Raw genomic sequence first — 22,163 nt, forward strand, 5'->3', positions numbered from 1 at the left:
CAAGGTGGTCAGAGCCCACAGAAGTCAACAGGAGCCTTTCCATTCAGGCCAGTGGGCTCAGAGACAGGCTTCTGTAACCAGCCCCTCTGCATTACCCTCCCACCTCAGGTCTTGAGTTTTCCTTCTCCTTTTGCAAACAACCCCAGATTGCAGTGGCCACCTGCCTCCAGCCCCATGCTTGTCCCTTGCATACAGCAACAGGGAGTGAGTTTGAGGTGAGGCATTCATGCACACTGCATCCAACCCAGTGGGCACCGGTCAAGAGGCTTTCCTGAGCCACCTGGGTGTTTCTACTCACGAAGCTGCAGAACTTAATAAGCTGCTTAAGACTAGCACAAGCTTAACTCCAAGGAGCCCCTAAGCATACCCAGTCTTTCCCCAGGAGACGTGGTACTGCTCTGCATCTCTCCAGCTTGAGTGGGAGGTGCTCAGCTGCTTCCCACTGGCTCACTCATGCTCAAAGAACTCATGGCAAGCAGCGGTGACCATGGCGATGAAGGCTACAAACTCCTGGAAGTCACACTCTGCATCCCCATTGCTGTCCAGCGCCTCCATGACTTTGTCCACAGTCTCCTGGTCTTTGATCTCCTGAAGGGATAGAAACAGACAGCCGAAGCTGGGGAGGATCAAAGCAAGGCCTGGACAGTAAGATGTCCCTGTTTCTCGGCCACTCCTATGGCTGAATGTCCGTTCAGACACATCCCTAACAGTTTGTTGCTGTTTTCTGTGCTTTCTGTGCCTGTAGCTACATCTGCGCAACAGCAGCCCTACTGAACTGGAAATTGCAGCCACAGGAGTGCTGGTGGGAAGGGGCATCTTGAGTCCCATGGGGCAAGGCTATCACCTTCCCAGGGAAGCAAATGTATCTAGTTGCAACCCAAATCCCCAGCCCCAACACAGGCTGTTGCCCTTGTCCAGGCACCTCTTGCTCCTGTGGAGCTGTAGTGAAGTGTTTCACGCACTGCTGCGTGAATAAATCCTTTCCCCTGTACTTGCTTCCCACAGGAGACAAGTTAGCAGAGCCAGCAGCTGCTTTGCATGGCTCAGTCAAGCATGCATTGTGGAGGGCAATACTCACGCCAAGGAAATGGGTCAACTCATTGTTAATGAGCTCCTTCAGCTCCGATTTCTTCAGCTTGTGCTTGTCTCCCTCTTTCCCTGAGTACTGGTGGAAGGCATCAATGACGGCGATCATGGCCTTCTCCAGCTCAGACATGGTCACGGTGCAGTCCTGAGGACAGAGGGAGGCGATGGGTGCATTAGCCTAGTCAAGCTGCAGTGATGCCTTTTGCTGTGCAAGTGTGCTGCCCTGGGCTGCCCCCCAACGTCAGCAGTGTCAGACCCTGCACTCCAAGAATGTTGCAGAACAGCCCCCCCCTAGCTGCTCTCACTTCAGGGAGAAAGATCCCAAGAGACCTTGGCTCTGTCTCTGAGAGCCCTGGAGTCAAGGAGAGCTACAACACAAGCAGTGCCTGTAATGGTCCATCCCCGGAGCGGGCACATCCCCTGGGACCGACGTGAGTTTGGCACCTTGGGTCTCTGTTGTGAGCAGAGCACAGAAGAGAAATTGAGGAGGAGAGAGATGGCAAAGCCCTGGGAGCTTCCAGCAGACGTTCCTGCATTTCCCATACATGCAGAGACAGCTGTCAGATGGGATGGGATTATCTGTTAAACCTGTGTTGCTGATGCCCTTTGGGAAATTCTACACATACAAGAAACGGGCTGCAGGAGCATAAAGCACTAGACTGTGCCCGGGACTGGGGCTTCATCCTGGTTCCCCTGTTGCCACACGGTTCCAGGCTGTGCAGCTGGAGCATCTCTTCCAGGTCTTGCTATGGTTTGGCTCCATCTCAGCCCAAGTACCTGGCACTCCTTGTGTGAAGAGGAGGGAAACCTGCTGTCAAATGACTCAGACCTCCTCACAAATCAAAGTGCAGCAGGAACTGGATGGTGTAAACCATTTCTTTATGCCATTTTCTTACTTGATGAAAAATGCATTTATTTAATCATGCATGTTGTCGCCTCACCTATTCTTTGGTTCCTGCTGCTTAGCCCATTGCTTTGCCCTGCTTGCTTGGAATGGGAGCAGGCAACGGGGTGAATTTCCGAAACACTTTGCTTTCTACTTCCATGACATATGCCCTTGCCTCTGCCTTTTCTTGCCTGCAGTTACATCTCCAGCTGAACAGTTGGGGGGGATGCAGGCAGGAGTCAGTTTTGGTGGGTGCCAGTGGGAAAAAAATAAAGACATCTCTTTTCTTTCCTCCTGCGCTTCATCTGGAGACCTTCTCAGGAATATTAATAATTGCAGCGTTTTCTGCAGATTTCAGAAACAGCCAAACCCAAGATATTCTGAAGGGGAGAAATGCAAAAGCACCCAAAGCTGTTGAATGCACTGACACTAGGGGGAAAAAAGCAAGCGACCATCCAACAACAAAAAAAAATTGTCTGACACTCATTTAGTAATGAGCCTCTGCCCTGGTGCCTGGCTCCTGTTTCATCAGTGCCTGGCCTGATGCAGAAGGCACTGAATGTCATCCTGCAGCCTGACTGTCCAGCAGATGCCCTCCCCTCTGCAGCAGTTATGTCTGAACTGCAAGGCTGTTTCCAAACAGAAAACGTTTCTGAAGTATTTAATTTATGCATCCTAATAGCCACTCATGTGCTTACGTCCTGCCTGCACCAGGCTGAGCCAGTAGCCAGCAGCACTGCCTGTTTCCCATCCGCTGGACCCAGGATAATTTCAGCTCCTCGATGCTGTCCTGTGTGAGGGCAGAGCGCTACTCCAGCACAGCAGTCCCCGAGCCTCTCCCTCCCACAGCACCAGCTTGCCGGCTCCGACAGCGAAGCACCTGCCCTGCGTCCCCAGCCCCTCTCACCTCCCTGCTGACGGCGGAGCTGCAGCTCAGCGATGGTCAGGAACACGGTCGGGGCCCTGGCACCTGCTGGCTTCTTATGCTTGGGGGCGGAGAGCCCTGAGCCGTGCCGCAGCGCCTGTGGCACCAATGGTAGCTCGACGCGGGGGTGTCCCGAGCTGCAGACCCGCACTGCGCAGAGATGCACACAGTAAGGCTTTGAGTGGCTGCTGGGCCACAGCAGCTGGCCGTGGGCGCTGCTGCAGAGAAAGCCACTGTTGTGAGAAGGGAAAAAAAAAAAAAAAAAAAAAAAAAAGGGCAGTCAGCAGCAGAGCCAGCCTGGCAGCATCTCTGGTGCTGCAGCTTTCATCCATAGTAAAGGCTATAGGTTGTGAGCAGCAGCTGGGTCAGGGTCTCCACAGTGGGGCTGAGGTTCCCTAAAGCCAGAGCCAACCACGTGGGAAGGATGGAGCCCCCCCTTTTCTTTTGAACCCTGTCCCTGGGCTGCAGCACCCTCTGAGACAGAAACTTTTCATTGTGTGTGTCAGAAGTTTCTCTTGCTGCAGTTCGTGTCTCTGGCCTCTTGTCCCTTGCTGGGCACCTCTGAGATGGGTCTAGCTGTGTCTTCTTTGTGACGCCCTTTAGTCTTAGGGACAGCAAGAACCTTTACATGGGGGGAGATGACTGTATCAGGCTGCAAGTGTAGAACGACAAAGTTGGTAGCAGCTGCAGTTCCTTTCTGATGCATATAACTGACAGATGGTGCCAAATCCCTGGGCTTGACCTCCCACATCCTCACAAAAAGCCTCACTGAAGCTTCGAAGGGTGCTTTCCCAAGGCTGTCACCCAGCCAGGAGCTGTGTCCCCGTCCTTCTGTTTGGGGGCCAGCACAAGCCCATGGTGTACCCACTGCCTGCTCACGGCCACCCGCCAGCTCAGAAATCACCCACCAGACACAGCACCCACCGCAGGGACTTTTATTCTCAAGCACAAGCTGTAGGCTGCCATTCCCAGCAGAGCGGCTCCGCGCCTTGGTGCCCAGCCCTGGGGGAGGCGAGGCCCCGCGTGGGACCCTGGCAGCCCGGTGGGGACGGGAGCTGCAGGGGGGCCGCTGAGGAGCAGCTGGAGCAGGGAGCAAATTAATTTCCCCAGTGTTAGACCTGAGTACATTGACACTAGATGTAGACCTGACCACTGAAAGTTTTGCATTTATGGCATTGCAATCTGCTGCAGGTAGTGCTCTCATAGGACTGGCAGGGCTAGGAGGCAGTGGTGTTTCCAAAGATGAAATCGTTTGTCAGCAATGTTGCAATGTGCTATTTTCTAAGGATAACTGTATTGACGTAAGAGCTTGGGTGTAAGTGGTGCTCTCAGCCAGCAGGAAAGAAACAGTGTTTTCTCCATCAATAACAATTTGATTTTGGTAGATATCCCAGCTCAGTAACTGGCCAAGAAACGCATCAAAGCACATCATTTCTAGTCAGAGACAACAAGCTCGAAGCTCTGCCTCGTTCTCCCATTTTCTGATGTCATTCCTGAAGTTAAAACGGACCTTTGTTAAAATGGAACAGAAAAATGAGTATTTGGCAGATCAAAACCTGAACAGTCTTGGAATTCTCTTCCCTGCTTATTCTTATGACCCCAAGTCATTCTGACATATATTTTATAGGGAAAGATCTGCTGCATTGGTAGATAGTGTAGTAAGGAGCAGCAGGATTAGGTGCAAACACCAGAATCCTTGGCCGTTTCCTGCTTCTGCAAATGAGCAGCTCCAGGTGACTTCCCAGATCCTCACCCAGGATCACTACATAGCACACAGCACCATCCTGCTCTGGGTCCTCTCCAACCTGGCCTGGAGGCCTGGGCACAGGTGCCAGACTGTGCCAGGCTGGGAGCTTGTGTTCATCTCCACATTTAAATTTACCCACTTCCATGCTGTGCAAAGAACCGCTTCCATTATTTTAAAACTCATGGCTCTGGTCTTTCAAAAAGAGACTGTGACCTTAGGGCTTTTTTCCTCAGGGTCACTGCTTTTTTTGCCAGAGCTTTGGGCCAATGCCTTCAGAGAAACAGAGGGTTTTACATAGCCTGAGGCCGAGCATGATATTTCAACCCTCTCCTTGTCTCCCTCTTACCAGTAAAACACAATGTGAGCTGTTCATAGCAGGCCCTGGGAGAAAAGCCAGTGTATTTCTTTGTGTCTCTGGCGTGTGTGGCACCAGGCTCTGCCAGACCACGAGACAAAGGCTGGTGGTCATTGAACTGAGAGAAGAAAGTAATGAAAGGAGAGGAATTTGAGTGGGAGGGGGAAGATGTTTCTGCCTCTGCAGGGTTGTGCTTACAGTCCCAGCATATTGGAAGTGGGATTCTGCAGGTTCCCCAGCTCTGTGCCTTGGTCACCGTGTGTATTTGAGCCAACAAATACATTGGCCAGAGATGAGCTGGGAGCCTAGTGGGAAGCCCTAGAAGCAGAAGCACCTGCACACACCTGAGAATGGGGCTGGTGCCCATGGGACTCTGTGGATGGAGGCAAGGGAGGGGGGGGGGTCTCAATTCAGTGCCCTGCACATAGGTTCAGGGCCTCTTCAAGTACCTGATGTGTGTTCTCCCAGCACAACCATGCATCATGTTTGCAAAGGAACAGCTGTGGACTCCAATGCTGGAGCACCAAATAGCCTCCCTTTGGTAGTTCTCGTGAAAAGCACCAAACAGTTCTGCTGCCACTGCAAATTTTCTGAAGTTGAAAACACTCGGATGCTGTTACCTCAGCCGAAACATGGCCTTGAGCTTAGGTAATTTCCTGGCTGAGCCAAAGGACTATTCTAGGTTCATTAAAAATACATAAATTTGTTCTCCATGAAACTGGCCCTGAGAGAAGGCATTACAGCATCAATTTGCAGTGTCCCTCCTGCACCTGGTGCAGAGAGCAACCCCAGAAGGAGAGGACTGCAGGGGGGGTATAAAGAGGGAAGGCATACTGGTGCTGAAGGCTCACATCCTTGCAGCTCACATCCAAGCCACAATAACCGGCAAAGAGGAAACCAAGTGGCGTGGTTTTTTTGTGTGTGTTTTTGTTTTGTTTTGTTTTGTTTTTAAGGTGCTTCTAAAATACCTGCATTTCTGTTGAAAATATTGTGGCTACCAGTGAGTGATTCAGGTCTACCTTCTTTCAAAGCAGAGATGACTATATTTAGAGCATGTTTTGTAAAATTCCTTCGATCAGATCCCTAAATCCCTTTTAAAACAAACTAGATGATATCCCATGGCTTTAAAGTACCTTAGCAATTTTGGTCTAGAAACATAACAGGTAACAATTGGTAGATGATACCTTCTGAAGTGAGTCTCATGTTCTAGACTGCACTAAAAGGGGGGAAGTTGTGGTATTTGCTTTGTTGAGCTGACTGCATCCTCACCTCAGAAGAACACTTTCAGCTTCTAAGGTCTCTGCCAAGCAGAGCTCTCACAAACAACAGGAGCAGAGCACTACCCTGTTAACTCTGATCTAAACCTCAGAAATGTAGAAACTGTTATAAAAATAATGCCTAGTTAGCAGGAGTTTGGCAAGTAAAGTTTCATAACTAAATCAATTTTCAAGGCAGATTGATTATATAAAGACAATAATAAATGGTTCACCTTCCATCACTGACTTTAGGCAAGTATCACCAGAAATTATCGAAGATTTTGGCAGCCACAGGGAACTGGAGCTCCTTACAGGAAGCTCATCTCAGGCAGATCATTATGACAACTTTTTTTTTTCTTCCAACCAAAATAAATGGGCTAAGCCCCAAATACATCACCCATATCAGTGTTTCAACCAACTGCATCCATTTAAACTGTGCAAAAGAAGCTCCACAGCTCTCCCTAGTGAGGACTGTCAGTACAAGAGTGGAAGTGTTTCTGAGCACAGGTTGAAGACGATGTTTTCCTTACACAGCAACCCCCCAGGGAGTACTCCAGCCCTGCTAAGTCATTCAGACAAAATTATTCTACTAATGAATCACCCACGGCTGAACCTGTGTGTGACTTAAGCCTTATTTACAGAATAAATACCAAATTATTTATCTAATTTCTAAATAAAATTAATAAAATCACTGTATTCTTCCCAGGTAATCCCTGATCTTATGCAGGATGTGAGTGAAAAGCTATTTGGTAGCAGAGGAGTATTTAAAATTCAACTTATAGTGTGTGTGTATATATGGTCGTATGTATTAATTCACAGGCATGTTTCTGTCCTGGGTTGCTGATGAGTGGCACATTTGGAAGTAGAGTTTGCACCCCTGATGCCCCTCCCTTGGTCCCCAAGGCTCCAGGCACTGCTTTGTGATGCACTGCACAGCCACAGTCCCTGCCTCCCAGGCATTAAAATCAAGGTTGGATGTTAATCACAAGTTTTTATGGCAATGAGTTTGGGCTTTTTAACCTGAACTTCCCACTGTCTCAGGTTTGATCTGATGTCACCTCTGCAGTACAAGGAAATCAGGGTCAGCAGGAATAGATTTTATTGCCAGATTTAAATTAGTATGCATTGAATCGCCACCCAGCTCTTTCAATAAACGACAGCAGCAAGTAAAGCATTCCTGGCTCACATGCTTCCTTTCAATAAGTTTTTACAGTGGCTGTTACAGAAACTGTACATATCCTTGGAGGGAGCGATACAGTATAAGAACTGTGTTTGCAGGAGAAAAGGGGAATTCATCCATGCTGAGGACACATACTTCAAGTCATTGTCCCCATGGCCCTGGGATGGGACAGCAGGACACATGGCATAGGGTGTGGGGTGGGGAGGAACAGACAGCCTGGCACATCTCCGTCACTGGGTCTGATGGCAGATGTCACTTCTGCCCTCACACTGTGGCAGTACCTGAGCTCAACCTGTTTGTGGGGGTCATCAGCTGAGCCCCGAGCCTCCTGCCCTGCAGCAGCCCCTGTGGGGATGTGACCCCACACACTGGCTCCCAGGCACATCACCTGTGCTGGGGGCACCACGCCAGGGTTCATGGCAGGGACACCTGACTCAACCCATCACCTGACGCCAGCACTGAGGCCACCACCCATCCTCACCCTAACCCTGACTTAGTTTCTCTAAGGGCTGGCAGACCTTTGTGCCCAGTACTGTATGCGACGTGTCTGTACTCCAGCATCTCCATAGTTACATGCAACACTAACACAACAGTTTATGGGGGTCACACCTGCCTGTCACACCCTTGTAGTCCAGGCAGGGCCCTGTATTTAAGGGGTGCCCAAAGGCCAGCCCCACCACCTCGGGCTGCTGTGCGAGATTGAGAGTCGGAGCTACAGCTTTCAGACGGGGCTGTTCTGCAGCATAGGTAAATGGAAGCAGTCCCTGAGGTAGCATTGTCGGGGGGGGGGGGGGGGGGGGGGGAGGGCACCAGGGCTGGCACCGGCCCAAGATGCACTGCCCGCAGCCCCTCGTGGTTGGGCACAGGCTGGGCACAGGCTGAGCATATTCCCTGGTGCCTGGAGAGGAGGTGTTGGGCTGGGGTTGGTTTAATGATGGAAACTGTGTGCCTGCGTTGTGCCAGGTGTTGCAGGGGCAAGGGCAGTTGCTCTCAGGGTCTCCAAAAGGGATGGGATGGCTGTGGGGAACTGCAGAGGCCCCACTCCAAGCGTTGCCTCTGTGCCTGGAGCATGTGGGGCTTCACCTAGGACGGTGGCTCATGGCTACCCCCAGCAATGCAGTGCCCCAGGGGAAGCTCTGCACCATGGCTGTGCACTGTGGTAGAGCACTGACAGAACCTGTTCTTCCCTTGCAGCTCAAAGGCCGTGAGATGTCAGCCCCCCACCCAGGTGAGCACCCATGGGTCTGGGTCCAGGCTGTGGGCAGCGCTCTCTGTGGGGGCTTCAGGAAGGACTTGGTGCATCACAGGCACATGCACTCCCAGGCTGCTCCTGCCCCACGTCCCCATTGCACTGCCAGGGGACCTGGTCCTGCTAGGTGCAGGAAAGCCCCTTGCAGTAGCCAGGGTGGTGCCAGGAGGTGCTGTGCGTACCAGGAGAGCCCTGTGGCATCACCTCAGTTCCTGATGTGTTTCCTCTTCCTGCAGGACCACACGGAGGGCCACCACCACCACATCCTGGGCCTGGCGTGCCAGGGGGGCCACCACACCCAGAGCCTGGAAAACCTCCTGCTCCACATGGACCGCCGGGCCCCCACCCACATGGCCCCCACCCACATGGCCCCCACCCGCATGGCCCCCACCCGCATGGCCCCCACCCACCGGGTCCCCACTGCTAGGTGATGAGATGCCAGCAAGCAGCTGCTCCCTCAGGTGTGCCTCCATCTTCAGCCACCGGTGTGCCCACACCACCAGGAGCAGGCTGGGTGAAGGGGGCTGCTGCCGCTCCTGCTGCTCCTCAGCGGCCCCCCTGCAGCTCCCGTCCCCACCGGGCTGCCAGGGTCCCACGCGGGGCCTCGCCTCCCTCAGGGCTGGGCACCAAGGCGCGGAGCCGCTCTGCTGGGAATGGCAGCCTACAGCTTGTGCTTGAGAATAAAAGTCCCTGCGGTGGGTGCTGTGTCTGGTGGGTGATTTCTGAGCTGGCGGGTGGCCGTGAGCGGGCAGCGGGTACACCACGGGCTCGTGCAAACAGAGGGACGGGGACACAGCTCCTGGCTGGGTGACAGCCTCGGGAAGGCGCCCTTGGCAGCTTCAGCGAGGCTCTTTGTGAGTGAGGCTGCGAGGGCTCGCGCCCGAGGCCCTGCCCCGCCCGGGGCCACGGCCCGGCTCCCGCCGCGGGGCCGCCACCACCGGGCCGGCGGGCGCGGGGCTGGGGGCGGGGCTGGGGCGGGGCGGGGCGGGGCTGCCGCGGGCGCCTCGCGGCCCCATTGGCGGCCGCCCGTGAGGCCATGTGGGCCCAGCGCCGCGCGGCTCGGCCCGGACCAGCCCCGCCTTAGCCCCGGCCCCGGCCCGGCGGCGGTGACGGCGATGGCGGACGGCGGGTGAGTGCCGGCGCGGTGTGTCGCGGTGTGTCGCGGTGTGTCGCGGTGTGTCGGCGGCCTCGCCCGCGGCTAACGCTGCCCGTCTCCGGCAGGGCGGTGCGGAGGCGCGGCGGCCCGCGGCGCTCGGCGGCAGCCACGGCGCTGCCCGCCTGGCGGCTGCGCTGCGAGGGCGGCCGGCAGCGGTGGCGCTACCTGGGCGACGGCGACGGCGAGGGCGAGCCGGCCGGGGAGCGGCGGGCGCAGACGGCGCTGGAAGCGCACTGCCTCGGCCTGGACACGGTGCGGGGCCGCCGGGCTGCGGGTGCGGGGCCCGGGGGCGCTCCCCCGCTGAGGTGCCGTCTCCCCGCAGGACGAGCTGCTGCGCCCCTTGCCGGCGGCCGGCACGGCCCGGGAGGCGGCCCTCAACGGCATGCGGTTCTACGCCGGGCTGCAGGCCGAGGACGGGCACTGGGCCGGCGATTACGGCGGGCCGCTCTTCCTGCTGCCAGGTGGGTCCCGGCCCGGCCGGGTCTTGCCACAGCGTTGTGGTGCCGGGGGCTCTGCTGGCCGGGGAGGGCTGCGGGTCGCCACGCTGTGCTCAGCTTCACAGAGCAGTTGGTCCGTCTGGGCTTCCAGGTCTCCTCATCACCTGCCACACCGCCAAGATCCAGCTGCCAGAGGGGTTTCAGGAGGAGATGGTGCGCTACCTGCGCTCTGTGCAACTTCCAGACGGAGGCTGGGGCTTGTGAGTAGCAAAGATGCTTCTGTTATGGTGGTGTGTCTGAGGTTCAGCATGTGGAGCTGCTGCTTGACCTGCCCAGGCTCAGGAAGCGGGATGGTACACCTGCGATACCCCCAGGTGGCTGGACCTGCTTGTGAAGGGCTCTGGGTGTGTCCTTGTCACAGAGGCCGCAGGCCTGGCTACATCTGCTCTGTGGCATTTTATCCTACTGCAGGGCAGTACGGAGCTTTGTTTCTGCCTGGGCTAGCTGAGTCTCCCTTTCCCTCAATCACCCCTGGCATGGCACTTCAGCCCAACACAGAGAGAGCCATGGGCAGTAGGTTGTGTCCAATGGCTGTGCTATCTCTGTGTGTGTTCTCAACAGGCACGTGGAGGACAAATCAACAGTGTTTGGCACAGCACTCAACTATGTTGCCCTGAGGATCCTGGGGCTTGGACCAGATGACCCTGACATTGTGCGGGCCCGTGTCAACCTACACAGCAAAGGTCAGCGCTGTTGTGCCCAGCACAGCAGTTGTGGGTGGCATCTGGGTTTTCAGTTATGGTGGGAAAGTCTGTTACATTTTTGGACCGCTGCCTGCCTAGCCCTTTTCTGGGAAGTGTGTCGCAGCCTGAGTGGCATGCTCCCAAACCTGGGGAGAGGTAGACCCTCTAATGTGGGAGAGAGCAGGGAGCTGATGTGGCTGCATTAACACTGAAAGCTAATATCCATCTCTGCAGGAGGTGCTGTGGGAATCCCTTCGTGGGGGAAGTTTTGGCTGGCTGTCTTGAACGTTTACAGCTGGGAGGGAATGAACACGCTTCTCCCGGAGATGTGGTATATGCCTCCTTCGATGTGGATGTGGGGAGTGTTGTTGGTCCTGCCACCAGGCTCAGTCCAGAGCTGCGCAAGGCATTGGTGTTTGCTGGGATAACTCCAGCTGTGGCTTGGATCTGGGGCTGCTCAGACTGCTTGTGAGCTGGGAGGCTAGCAGCAAGGTCAGCTGACAAGTAGATAGCACTGAACACTGCCCTGAGGGATGCAGGAGCTCAGCCCCGCTAGTTTTACCCATAGGGTCCATGATGCATCCATCCAATAGTATGCTCCTTGCCAATAGCATCTCCCACTCCTGTGGCCAGACAGAACTAGGCCCTAGCTTGCCATGTGTACAGCTGCCAGCTCAAACTCTGCAATCACTCAGAGGGTCCCAAGTAGTCGCTGGGTGTCAGAGAAGGGTAGTGCATGTCATTTTCCCTGGGGAAGATCAGAGGCTGCACAGTGCCAAGGGCTGCTGGTGCTTTGTCATTGGATACATTCAACTGTCAGTTTGCACCTCCACCTTCAAAGTAACATGGGGAAGAGCAGGGCCCCTGAAATGAATTCTCCCTGAGCTTGGGATGCTCCTTGCCCTGTCTGAACTGGGCCAGGAACAGTGTCTGCTGATCCTAGTGGAGAAGGATCGGCCAAGGTGGAGAGGGTCTGAGTGGGGTCAGGCAGTGTGAATGTTCCCTTCTTTTTTTGCTGGAACTGTAACCTGCAGTAGAAAGCCTAGCTACAGGGGATGGGGAAAGGCGTGTCCCACCCTGACTGTCCCCCTGCTGACCCATCATCTCTGCATGCCTCTCTTGGCCCTCCTCGTTGATTCCACAGCACATTCTCTGTTATGAACAGGCTGCTCCCTACATGGTTCCCAGCGCATCCATCCCGGCTCTGGTGCCACTGCCGCCAGGTTTACCTCCCCATGAGCTACTGTTATGCCAAGCGTCTGTCAGCAGAAGAGGATGAACTCATAAGGAGCTTGCGGCAGGTGAGGAGCTGGCCCTCCTGGGACTCCCTAACAAGGACACGTAGCTCCCTGACTGCTTGCTGTGCTAGCCACATCTCTAGAGCAAGACTCTGTCTCATGAAGTGGCAGCTCTCATGCCTGCATGGGCAAAGCAGTCCAGGCAGCTGAGCAAACTTCCTGCAGCAAGCTGCCTCTGGGTACTTTTTCCCAGTTTGCCAGGCTGATCACCTGTATTGTCTTCTGCCAGGAGTTGTATGTGCAAGACTATGCCAGCATTGACTGGCCAGCCCAAAGGAACAATGTGGCTGCCTGTGATGTCTACACCCCGCACAGCTGGCTGCTGGAGGTTGCCTATGGTGAGTGTGGCGTTGGCTGGGGTGGGAGGGTCCTTGCTATGAGACTGCCCTTGAGTAGGCTGGTGGTGGAACTGAAGCTGTCTTGTACCAAGGGGGCTCTTTATGGTCTGCTGCCAGCTACTGGTGCATGCCCTGAAGCTGGAATCAAGACACTGATTGTTTGATCTTTGGGCCTTTGCTACCATGGTAGCAGCAGGACCTCATGTCCTGGTCCTTGGGCCGCTCTGCAGCAGAGCAGTTCCCATTCTTTCCTTGGCTGGTCATCACATGAGCAGTGGTGGTCACAGCACAGAGCTGGTCACAGCAAGTGGGATCTGTCCACGTGGGGTGAATTTTTCTCTGCATGTTCTTTTCTTTTCCTGCAGCTGTCATGAACCTGTATGAAGCCCACCACAGCACCCACCTGCGGCAGCGAGCCATTGTAGAGCTCTATGACCACATCAAAGCTGATGACAGATTCACCAATTGTATCAGCATTGGTCCAGTAGGTTACATGATATCCTTTCAAATTCTTGCTCTTGTCTCTTTAGGAACCTGCTTGGGGTCCTACAGTCCTTTACAGTTGTGGTGTGTAACCAAAACCTTTGAATCTTGCTCAGGCACAACTCCTGCTGCTCCTAATGCTCAAGACCTTAGTGCTAATAGGACACAAGAAAGGCAGAGGGCATGGGGACAGCTGTGGCCCTACTGTGGGTACCTCTCCTTGTGGTCCAGGGACATGATTTGAGGGGAAGCCCTGGAGTAATCTTGTGGAATCTGCCCCACCATCTCAGTTACAGTTAGAGCGATGCCACAGCTAGAGCTGTAAGGGTGAAGCTCAGGACCTCTAGCTGGGTTCTGAGTGGGAGGGATGTGTGTGTCTGGGGCTGGAAGATGCTGTAGCCAGAGCAGTGACAGCTCTGCTTTTAACAGATTTCGAAGACCATCAACATGCTGGTTCGCTGGTTTGTGGATGGGAAGAACTCCCCAGCTTTTCAGGAGCATGTTTCCAGGATCCCTGACTATCTCTGGTAAGGACTGAGTGTGATCCACGTGGCATGGCGTGGGGCTCTGATCCCTGTGATTTTGGCACACTGTGGCTCCCAACCCTCTTCCTGGTGCTCTTGCTGTGCCTGTGCTGCAACAGTTTTCTCTCCTCCCACAGGCTGGGCCTTGATGGCATGAAGATGCAGGTAAGGTGCTGTGGGATTCCAGCTGTGACTAAGAGGGACCCTGGCATGCTGGGAAAAGACATGCCCCTGCCTGCCCTATGGCTCAGAGGCTCTGATATTGCATGTTAACTGAGCTGTGCTTATCTGGTGGCTGTCGTGTCCCTTTGCTCAAAATTGCTAGCCACCTCTTCTGTTACTGCTGTGCACAGAGCAGGCTGAAGCAGCTTTCTCATTTCCTGTTCCTCTGTTGTTCCTGAGCTGCTGCATCAGTCCCCTCTGTGCCAGCATGTCAGCTGTGGTGCTGGGTGACATGAAACCAAGATGCAGGCTGGAAGGAACAGCAGAGCTAATACAGGAGGAACATTCTGCCCCAGAGCCCTCACAGCTAGGTCAGGCTGCCAGTGGCAGCTAACACTCACTATCCACTTTCTTCCAGGGTACAAATGGATCCCAGCTGTGGGATACTGCCTTTGCTGTCCAAGCCTTCCTGGAGGTAAGACTTCCCCGAGTGTTGCATGCTGCCTTGGGAAAAGGCAGTATCCTAAAATACCAGGGGCTTCTACTCTACGTCTGCTCAGATCTCTGCCAAACAGATTCTGGCATCACATCATACAGCTGCATCAGGCAAATGGTCTTTCTCAAAGAGCCTCTTGGCTGTGGCATGCAAGCTTTCCAGAACAGCTGGTACAACCCATCTTTGCCAGTTGCTTTTCAAGCAGGATGTCACAGTGCCAGATGAATGGGTCAGGTTAGATTTCCCTGTTGCTGCAGCCTTGTGGTAAAACCCTGGCCCTTCCTCCTTGCTGTGCCTAGCCTCAGAGCATTTCTGTTTGTCAGAAACAGCAGGCAGGCCTGCTTTCCTACATAAGGGCAGAGGTAGCTATGGCAGGCGTGTGTTTTGAAAGGTGTTGTGGTCGCCCAGGTAGCCCCTAGCCTGGCTGTATGAAGGGTAGTCGTTAATGGCACCAAGGCCAGCAAGATCCCAGCATATTCTCTTCTTCCTGAGGGGCATGTTTGGTGGCCAGAACTCCTTGCTGACTGTGCGCTCTGTTTCTAGGCGGAAGCCCAGAAGATACCTGAATTCATGTCCTGTCTTCAGAATGCCTATGACTTCCTCAGGTTCACCCAGGTGAGCAGAACCAGTTGGTGGTGTCTCTGCCACGTTGGCTATGCAGACTTGGCTTCTTCTGAGAGCCCAGCTGAATACCTCTAATCCCTCTGAAGAGCTCTTCTTCAAGGCTGGACTAGCATAGTCATGGGAACAGCTGCCTGTATCCTGTGCCATCTTGCTGGGAGCAAGCTTTGCAGCTTGGAGAGGACCTTGTCCAGCCCCAGGCCCTGCTGTGAGGTCCTGTGGGATGTTTGAGTTGGCTGCCTTGGGCTAAGAGGGGCTGGAAAACAGAGCTCAGCCTCTCTGGTGCCCACGTTTGAGGTACCCTTCTGGGAAACTCAGCCTCCTTTGCTAGTGACTGCAGAAGCTCCTGCTAGCCAGGCCAGTGGCTCAAGGTGGGGGGGGTCACCAGCAGCTTCATGCAGAAGCAGTTGTAGGTCTTACTCATGGTGCTGTCAATGGGACCCTTGAAAATAGATGTCTCACTGCCAGGAAAGCAACCAAGAGGGGGCTTTAGCCATGCTGAAACATGCGGAAGCCAGGCAAAAATTTGATTTCTCTTCAGCATTCTCTGCTCCAGAGCTGACCTCTTTCCCCATCTGCCTTCCTCAGTAAAGGATAAATGGTGCACAGTTCCACAGGACTCTGCATCTTTGATGGTTTCAGTCCATGGCCCTGCAGGCAGGTAGCTTCAACCTGTCCTCACTTGTTTCTTGTTTTCAGATTCCAGAGAACCCACCCGACTACCAGAAATATTACCGCCATATGAACAAGGTGCAGTGGCTGGAGCTGGCCTACAAAGGGTGCATGCACAGGGCTGAGATTTGGGCAGAGGGGATGGAGTGAATGAGGGGCAGTGCCTTCCCCTGCACAAGAACAGAGCAAGTCCAGGAGAAGACGCTGAGTCCTTCTGCCCCTTTTCAGGGTGGCTTCCCCTTCAGCACGCGGGACTGTGGCTGGATTGTGGCAGATTGCACAGCAGAGGGACTGAAGTCAGTTATGCTGCTGCAGGAGAAGTGCCCCTTCATAGCCAAACTTGTCCCCCCGGAGCGCCTCTTTGATGCTGTCAACGTGGTAAGTGCTGCAAAAATTAGGATCAGGGGAAATGCAGGCAGCTACACCCAGGTAAGATAAGAGAAGTCAAGGTTACATCTGGTATTACTAAGCCATTGTAAGGCCAGTGTGGTCATAAACTCTTAGAATATCCCAAGTTAGAATGGACCCACAAGGATCATTCAGTCCACTTTCTGACTTTACACAGGACCGCACAAAAATCAGACAGTATGTCCAAGAGCATTCTCCAAATGCTTTTTGAACTCCAGCAGGTTGGTGCTGTGACCACTTCCCTGGGGAGCCTCTTCTAGTGCCTAACCACCCTCTCAGTGAAGAATCTTTTCCTGATATCCAACCAGAACCTCTCCTGTTCATGCCATTCCGTAGGGTCCTATTGTCACCAGAGAGCAGATCAGCCCCGGCCCCTCCGTTCCCCATCACAAGGAAGCTGCAGGCCACCATGAGGCCTCCCCTCTTCTCTAGGCTGAACAAACCAAGTGACTTCAGCCACTCTTTATATGTCTTCCCCTCTAGACCCTTCACCATCTTTGTAGCCCACCTTTGGACAATCTTTAATAGTTTTACATCCTTTTTCTTACTGTGGTGCCCAAAACTGCACATAGTACTCAAAGTGAGGCTGCACCAGTGCAGAGTAGAGTGGGAAATGCAATGGTCTGGATTGGACCTGCCTGCCAATGTGGTTTGAGATGTGGGTAATCTGCCAACCCATGTGAGTTTGACTTTGTCCTCACAATTGACTTGGGACCAGACTCATGTGGTACTGCATGTGAGTCAGCCCCATCCCCTCACTCTGCTTGTCTGTGCAGTTGCTGAGCATGAGGAACTCAGATGGAGGCTTTGCCACATACGAAACCAAGCGAGGAGGTCACTTGCTGGAGTTGCTGAACCCCTCGGAGGTGTTTGGTAAGGGGAGCTGCATGGGCCCAGTCATCCTGCCCAGTGTGAAGGGGCGGGTTTTACCCCATGTCCTTCTGTGGGCCACAAGTGTCATGGGTCTTTGGCAAAGGTTGGTAGCATGTGTCTCGGTGAGCACCCCAAGAGAGGGACTGTTGCACTAATATTCTTGTCCTGCTGGCAGGTGACATCATGATTGACTACACCTATGTGGAATGCACATCGGCTGTCATGCAGGCACTGAGACACTTCCAAGACATGTTCCCTGAGCACAGAGCCCCAGAGATCAGGTGAGGCACTGGAAGGGCAGTTGAGTAGGGGAAAAAACAGGCCACAATGACCTGCAATGCCTGCAGTGGCCTCTACTGGCACAGTCCCTGCTGAGCGTTGTCAAGGGTCTTGCCTTTGCCTCTGCACTGGAATGGAGCAGCCCCTGGATTGGCCCTTGGTGCATTCAGGGCTGACATGCCAGTGGTACATCCAAACTAGAGTGCCCCCAAGATGCTAGTGCACAGTCTCACTCAAGGAAGAGGACACAGGGTGTTTGGGATCATGCTGGGAGAAATTGGAGAATCATCTGCCTTCCTCTTGACTTAGCAGTTGCCTTGATCTTGCAGCCAGTTGCAGGCTAGGTCCCTGCTTGCATACTGGCACATAACAGAAAAATACCTGACTGTTGCATAATTTGAGATTGTGTGGCACCACCTGTCTGCTTTCTCTTGCCAATTGAGCCTTTAATCATGGGACCCATCAAATCCTCAGAGGTAATGACAAATGTCTCTACAAAGCAGCCTACAGCATTTGGGCTGCTTCTGCATCAGGTGTCTTTCTCCTGTCCAGAGACACTCTACAGAAGGGTCTGGACTTCTGTCGCAAGAAGCAACGAGCTGATGGGTCATGGGAAGGGTAAGCTGTGCTCCTACTGCTCAGTTCTCCCCTGGCTGCCCCAGCATGGGAGGGGCCACAGTGGGCAGCATTCATGGCTGGTAGGGTGTGTAAGAACAGGCATGTACGTGCTGATCTCCCTTGGGGCTTGGGGTGGCTCCAACTCTTCCAATCCCAGTGCATCAGCTGCCTGAGCAATCTGCGAGCAGGTGCTGGTGGTACTGGGCAGGGTTGTGCCACAGGTGCAAGCAGGCTGCTGTTCTGCCTGGTTCTATTCTTGCTGTGGATACAGCGGTGTCACAACCTGCTTCTGTCCTAGTACCCTTGATAATACTGGTCTCCCCTCCCTCCCAGGAGCTGGGGAGTTTGCTTCACGTATGGCACCTGGTTTGGTCTGGAGGCATTTGCCTGTATGCAGTACACATACTGTGATGGGTGAGTAGGGGTCTGGCAGCTCCTCTGCTGTTGTCTCTGGGGTAGGGATGGGATAAAAGGGTGGGTTGGGGTGGACACCCTGGCTGCCCATGAGCTCTCCTGCCCGAGATACCACTCCACCCAAATTTGGTGCCTGTGATATGATTAGAGCAGTTTCCTTCTGAGCCTTGAGCTCTTTGGAAAGCACCTGCCATGGGCAGGGTGAAGCACAGCTCCCCTTTGCATCTGGGAAACATGTGCAAGCTCTCCTCTGTACCCAGCCCTGTCTGATTCTCTGTCTTTGCAGGGTGGCATGCAGAGAAGTGGCCCAGGCCTGCCAGTTCCTGCTCTCCAAGCAGATGACAGATGGTGGGTGGGGAGAGAACTTCGAGTCATGTGAGCAACGCACGTATGTGCAGAGTGCCACATCACAGATCCACAACACATGTTGGGCCCTGCTGGGGCTCATGGCTGTCAGGTAAGAGTGGCCTTCACCTGATACCACATGGTCCAGTGAAATGGAAAATACCATCTGAATTGTGTGGAAAGGCTGGCACAGGTGCTGGCTAGTGTGGGCCATGCACCCAACCATGTTTCTTGGTCACACACCTCTGCAGTGGGGGAACTGACCAAAGCTGTGGTCCAGCCCGTGAGGCTGTTGCTGCCAGGAGAAGGAGAGCCAGAGGAAAGCAAAGGTCTTGATCACAACTGCAGGTTTCCAGCCAGGGAGAATTTTGCTGTATTTGTAATGCCTGGTACCCTGGAGTTGCATGACTTGGTCAAGTCTGGGGCAGACTGGAGGTGGTTGAGTTCCCTAAGCACTTGGGTAGGGATATGCAGACAGTTTGGATGACACTAAAGTGATGGTATCTCCTTTGTACTTGCAGGTACCCTGACATTGACGTGCTGGAAAGGGGCATCCAAGTGTTGATCAATAAGCAGCTGCCCAATGGCGACTGGCCTCAGGTATGTGGATTCACTCTTCTCTCTCCAGGGGGTTCCCCAGTGTTGCATATGTCCTGGGCATCATGCAGCCGTTGCAATAGTGCTCTCCCTTACATGGAAGGGAAGTCATGTATGGCTTTTGGTGGGAAATTCAGGAACATGATGAGCTCAGCACAGTGTCCCGGACATCCTGTGGTCTCCTGTCATTCACACCACCTTGCTGTTTCTCTCTCAGGAGAACATTGCTGGGGTGTTCAACAAGTCGTGTGCCATCAGTTACACTGCGTACTGCAATGTCTTCCCCATTTGGACTCTTGGACGTTTCTGCCGGCTGCATCCCAACAGCCCTCTTGCTGAGCAGCTGCAATCCAGACCCTTGGCTGGGGCCGGGAAGACTGCAGAAGCGGCCTTGTCCTCTTGAACCCACACCATGGCCTCTGACCTGCCGTAGATACCACGTGCTGTGTGGGGGTACAGGTGCTTCCTGCACAGGATCTCGGTGCTTATCTTAACACACAGACCACTGCCTCTGCCAGGGAGGAGAATGCTGCCGTAGTACCATGGAGTCTCTGCTTTCTGTTGACCCTCTTCTAAAAATACGCTTCTTTTAAAGGCTCTTGCCAGGTATATTCTTCCTCGTGGAATGTGCAGTGAAGTGCCTTTTCAGACCAGTCTGATGATCTGCAGAGAGAAAGCTGCCAGCTATGTTGTTTTACAAATCTAGACAGACTCTCTCTCTCTCTCATCCTGGGTAGAGCAAGGCTGGCTTTGTCTTCCCTTTTTGTCTTCCCACCTGTCCTACACCCCCAGGTTGGCTCTCTGCAGGAGGAGTGTGGGATCTGGGACTTCTCCTGTGCCCAGCATTGTGATAGAGTGCACTGCACAGTCCATGGTGAACTGGCCTCTGTTGTAGGTGCCAGCAACTGCCTTTGAAGTGCTCTCTGCACAGAAGTCTGTGCAGGATGGATTTCTCTCCTCCCTGAGTTGGGAAAGAGGAGTACTTCACTCAGTTTTGCTGCTGTTCTGTCCCACAGCTGGTGGCACCTGGCTTCCCCGAGCTTCACAGGTGAAGTCATCAGTATCATTCCCACTTTGGAAAATGGGAAACTGAAGCAGAAAACACTGAGGTGATTAATGTCAGGGCACAGCCTAGGTCTCCTGGGCACCAGGCTTCCCACAGTGCAGCAGCTACCCCTGTCTGAGTTAGCGTGGGTGAGTATTCACATTTTGTTGTCAGAGCTGGAAGTCATGTCCACTGATGGGTTAATAAATGGCTAACAGTGTTGCAAGTGGAACTTCCCTGTATGTTGGTTTCCTCATAGCCTGCCTCAGTGTGCATCTCAGGCAGCAGGGACCTTGCACACACAACGACAGAGACCCCCCAGTGCTGCATACAGGTGGCAGGAGACTTCCCTGGGACTGGCTGAAAAGCAAATCACAGGAACCCCTCAAGGCAGGAGCAGTGGGTGGAGGGACAGCAAAGGTGGTCAAAGGCCACAGCAGAATGACAGAAGAGAGGGGTGGTGATGGGGAGGCTGTCAGGCTGCCCCGAGCCCCAACCCCAGAGCTGACCCCAGCCCCCAACCCCTGAGCTGACCCTGGACCCAGAGCTAACCCTGAGCCCCAACCCCAAGCCCCAGCCCGGAGCTGACTCTGAGCTCCAAACCTGGAGCTGACCATGAGCCCCGGACTTGGACCTGACCCAAAGACCCAGACCCGGAGCTGACCCCAAGCCCCTGACTCTGAGCACCTCAACACCAAGCCCTAGCCCTGAGTTCCGGACCCCGGAGCTGACCCTGAGCCCCCGACCCCAGAGCTGTCCCAGAGCATCATCCTGGAGCTGAGCCCAAGCCCAGACCCTGGAACTGACCTGAGCCCCAACCCTGAGCCTCAACTCAACCTCAATGCTGGATACTCAACCCCGGACCTTTGAACTCAGAGCCCCCACTGGAGACCTGACCCTGGAGCCCCACCCTGGACCCGACCAAAGTCCCGGACCCGTACTTGACCCAAAGACCCAGACCCCGGAGCTGACCCCCAGCCAGGGACTGGAAGCTGACCCCGAGTGCCAACTCCGAGCTAGGGGTTGAAGGCATCGTAGGGGATGAAGACATCTTACTTCATCCCAACAACCACCCGGATGACCACCAGAGAATACTATACAAGCGCAGAAGGACTGATAATTAGCATATGAAGTGGGGCTAGGCGGAGCTAGGAAAGGAATATGCATAGATGTGTTGCAAAACTTAATGCATATGTAATATTTTAGGGGATAAAAGAGAATGCGAGTGAGCGAATTGCTGCATATGCCTTTGGGCGCTATCCCGCATGCGCCCGGCGCCAAAATAAACCACATACCTACTTTATAACTCATTTGCTTTTGAGATGTAGAGTTCCTCCACGTATCAATGCTACACAACACACTCGGTAAGACTGACCTCCAAAGAGTGAGTACGAAGCATACTATGAAAAAATTATTTGCTGCAACAGTGCAGGAGAAATTTAAGGAGTTAGTAAAGAAATCACAGAAAAATTGAGGTAATAACTACGTAACAGAATAGCGTTTAGTAATTAAAATAATTAATCCTACCCCAATATGTGTGATAGGATGGAGGAATGAATGCTAAGTTTAAACAGGTCCCTGTAGAAATCATCATTCCCAAATGTAATCAATTGGTTGTACTCGCGGCCCATTGAGGCGGCTCCTCCCCTGCCGTGGCACCGCCCGCACCTTGGAGGCTGACGGGCAGCCTTCTGCTCAGCCCCTTCCTGCCCGCTGATGAGGGGCTCCAGTGATGGCTGCCCGGGGCAGGAAGGACAAGACGGAGAGCACCGGGGAGCCGCAGGCATCCCCGCCACCTCCCTTTGGCAGGGCCCAAAATGGCGGCCCCACCGCCACCGGCCGTTACCCTCCTGGCGTTCACCTCAGCGGTACCCAGCAGCCGCAAGGGGGCTGTTTGTACTTTTCAAACTAACGCCACCTCGCTTCAAGTTGAGGAAGCAACACGTAAAGGAACAAGCAACGGGAACTTA

General features: G+C 54.0%; 2 protein-coding genes across 3 annotated transcripts; one reads left to right on the forward strand and one right to left on the reverse strand.

Annotated features, from left to right (window-relative positions):
* Positions 1–318: 318 nt before the first annotated feature.
* Positions 319–3,075, reverse strand: S100B (S100 calcium binding protein B). The gene is made up of 2 exons (XM_035570684.2): positions 1,079–3,075; positions 319–588 (listed from the first exon to the last, which is right to left on the reverse strand). The coding sequence occupies exons 1-2, from the start codon at positions 1,214–1,216 to the stop codon at positions 448–450; spliced, it is 279 nt and encodes a 92-aa protein (XP_035426577.1). The 5' UTR covers positions 1,217–3,075; the 3' UTR covers positions 319–447.
* Positions 3,076–9,784: 6,709 nt separating this feature from the next.
* On the forward strand, positions 9,785–20,425 carry LSS (lanosterol synthase). Of its 2 annotated transcripts, none has more exons than XM_050711383.1 (21): positions 9,785–9,813; positions 10,163–10,301; positions 10,429–10,537; positions 10,899–11,020; positions 11,255–11,351; positions 12,186–12,321; positions 12,548–12,656; positions 13,022–13,140; positions 13,569–13,666; positions 13,801–13,828; positions 14,244–14,300; positions 14,865–14,936; positions 15,642–15,692; positions 15,843–15,992; positions 16,799–16,895; positions 17,071–17,176; positions 17,727–17,792; positions 18,126–18,206; positions 18,493–18,663; positions 19,073–19,151; positions 19,366–20,425. In XM_050711383.1, exons 2-21 carry the CDS (start codon positions 10,223–10,225, stop codon positions 19,549–19,551), a joined length of 2,013 nt encoding a protein of 670 aa, XP_050567340.1. In that variant the 5' UTR covers positions 9,785–9,813; positions 10,163–10,222; the 3' UTR covers positions 19,552–20,425. The 2 variants fall into 2 exon arrangements, with proteins under 2 accessions (XP_050567340.1, XP_035426594.1); XM_035570701.2 differs by lacking the exon at positions 9,785–9,813 and adding an exon at positions 9,947–10,092.
* Positions 20,426–22,163: the final 1,738 nt, after the last annotated feature.

The sequence above is a fragment of the Cygnus atratus genome, chromosome 6, assembly GCF_013377495.2.
Source record: "Cygnus atratus isolate AKBS03 ecotype Queensland, Australia chromosome 6, CAtr_DNAZoo_HiC_assembly, whole genome shotgun sequence".
Lineage (NCBI taxonomy): Eukaryota > Metazoa > Chordata > Aves > Anseriformes > Anatidae > Cygnus > Cygnus atratus.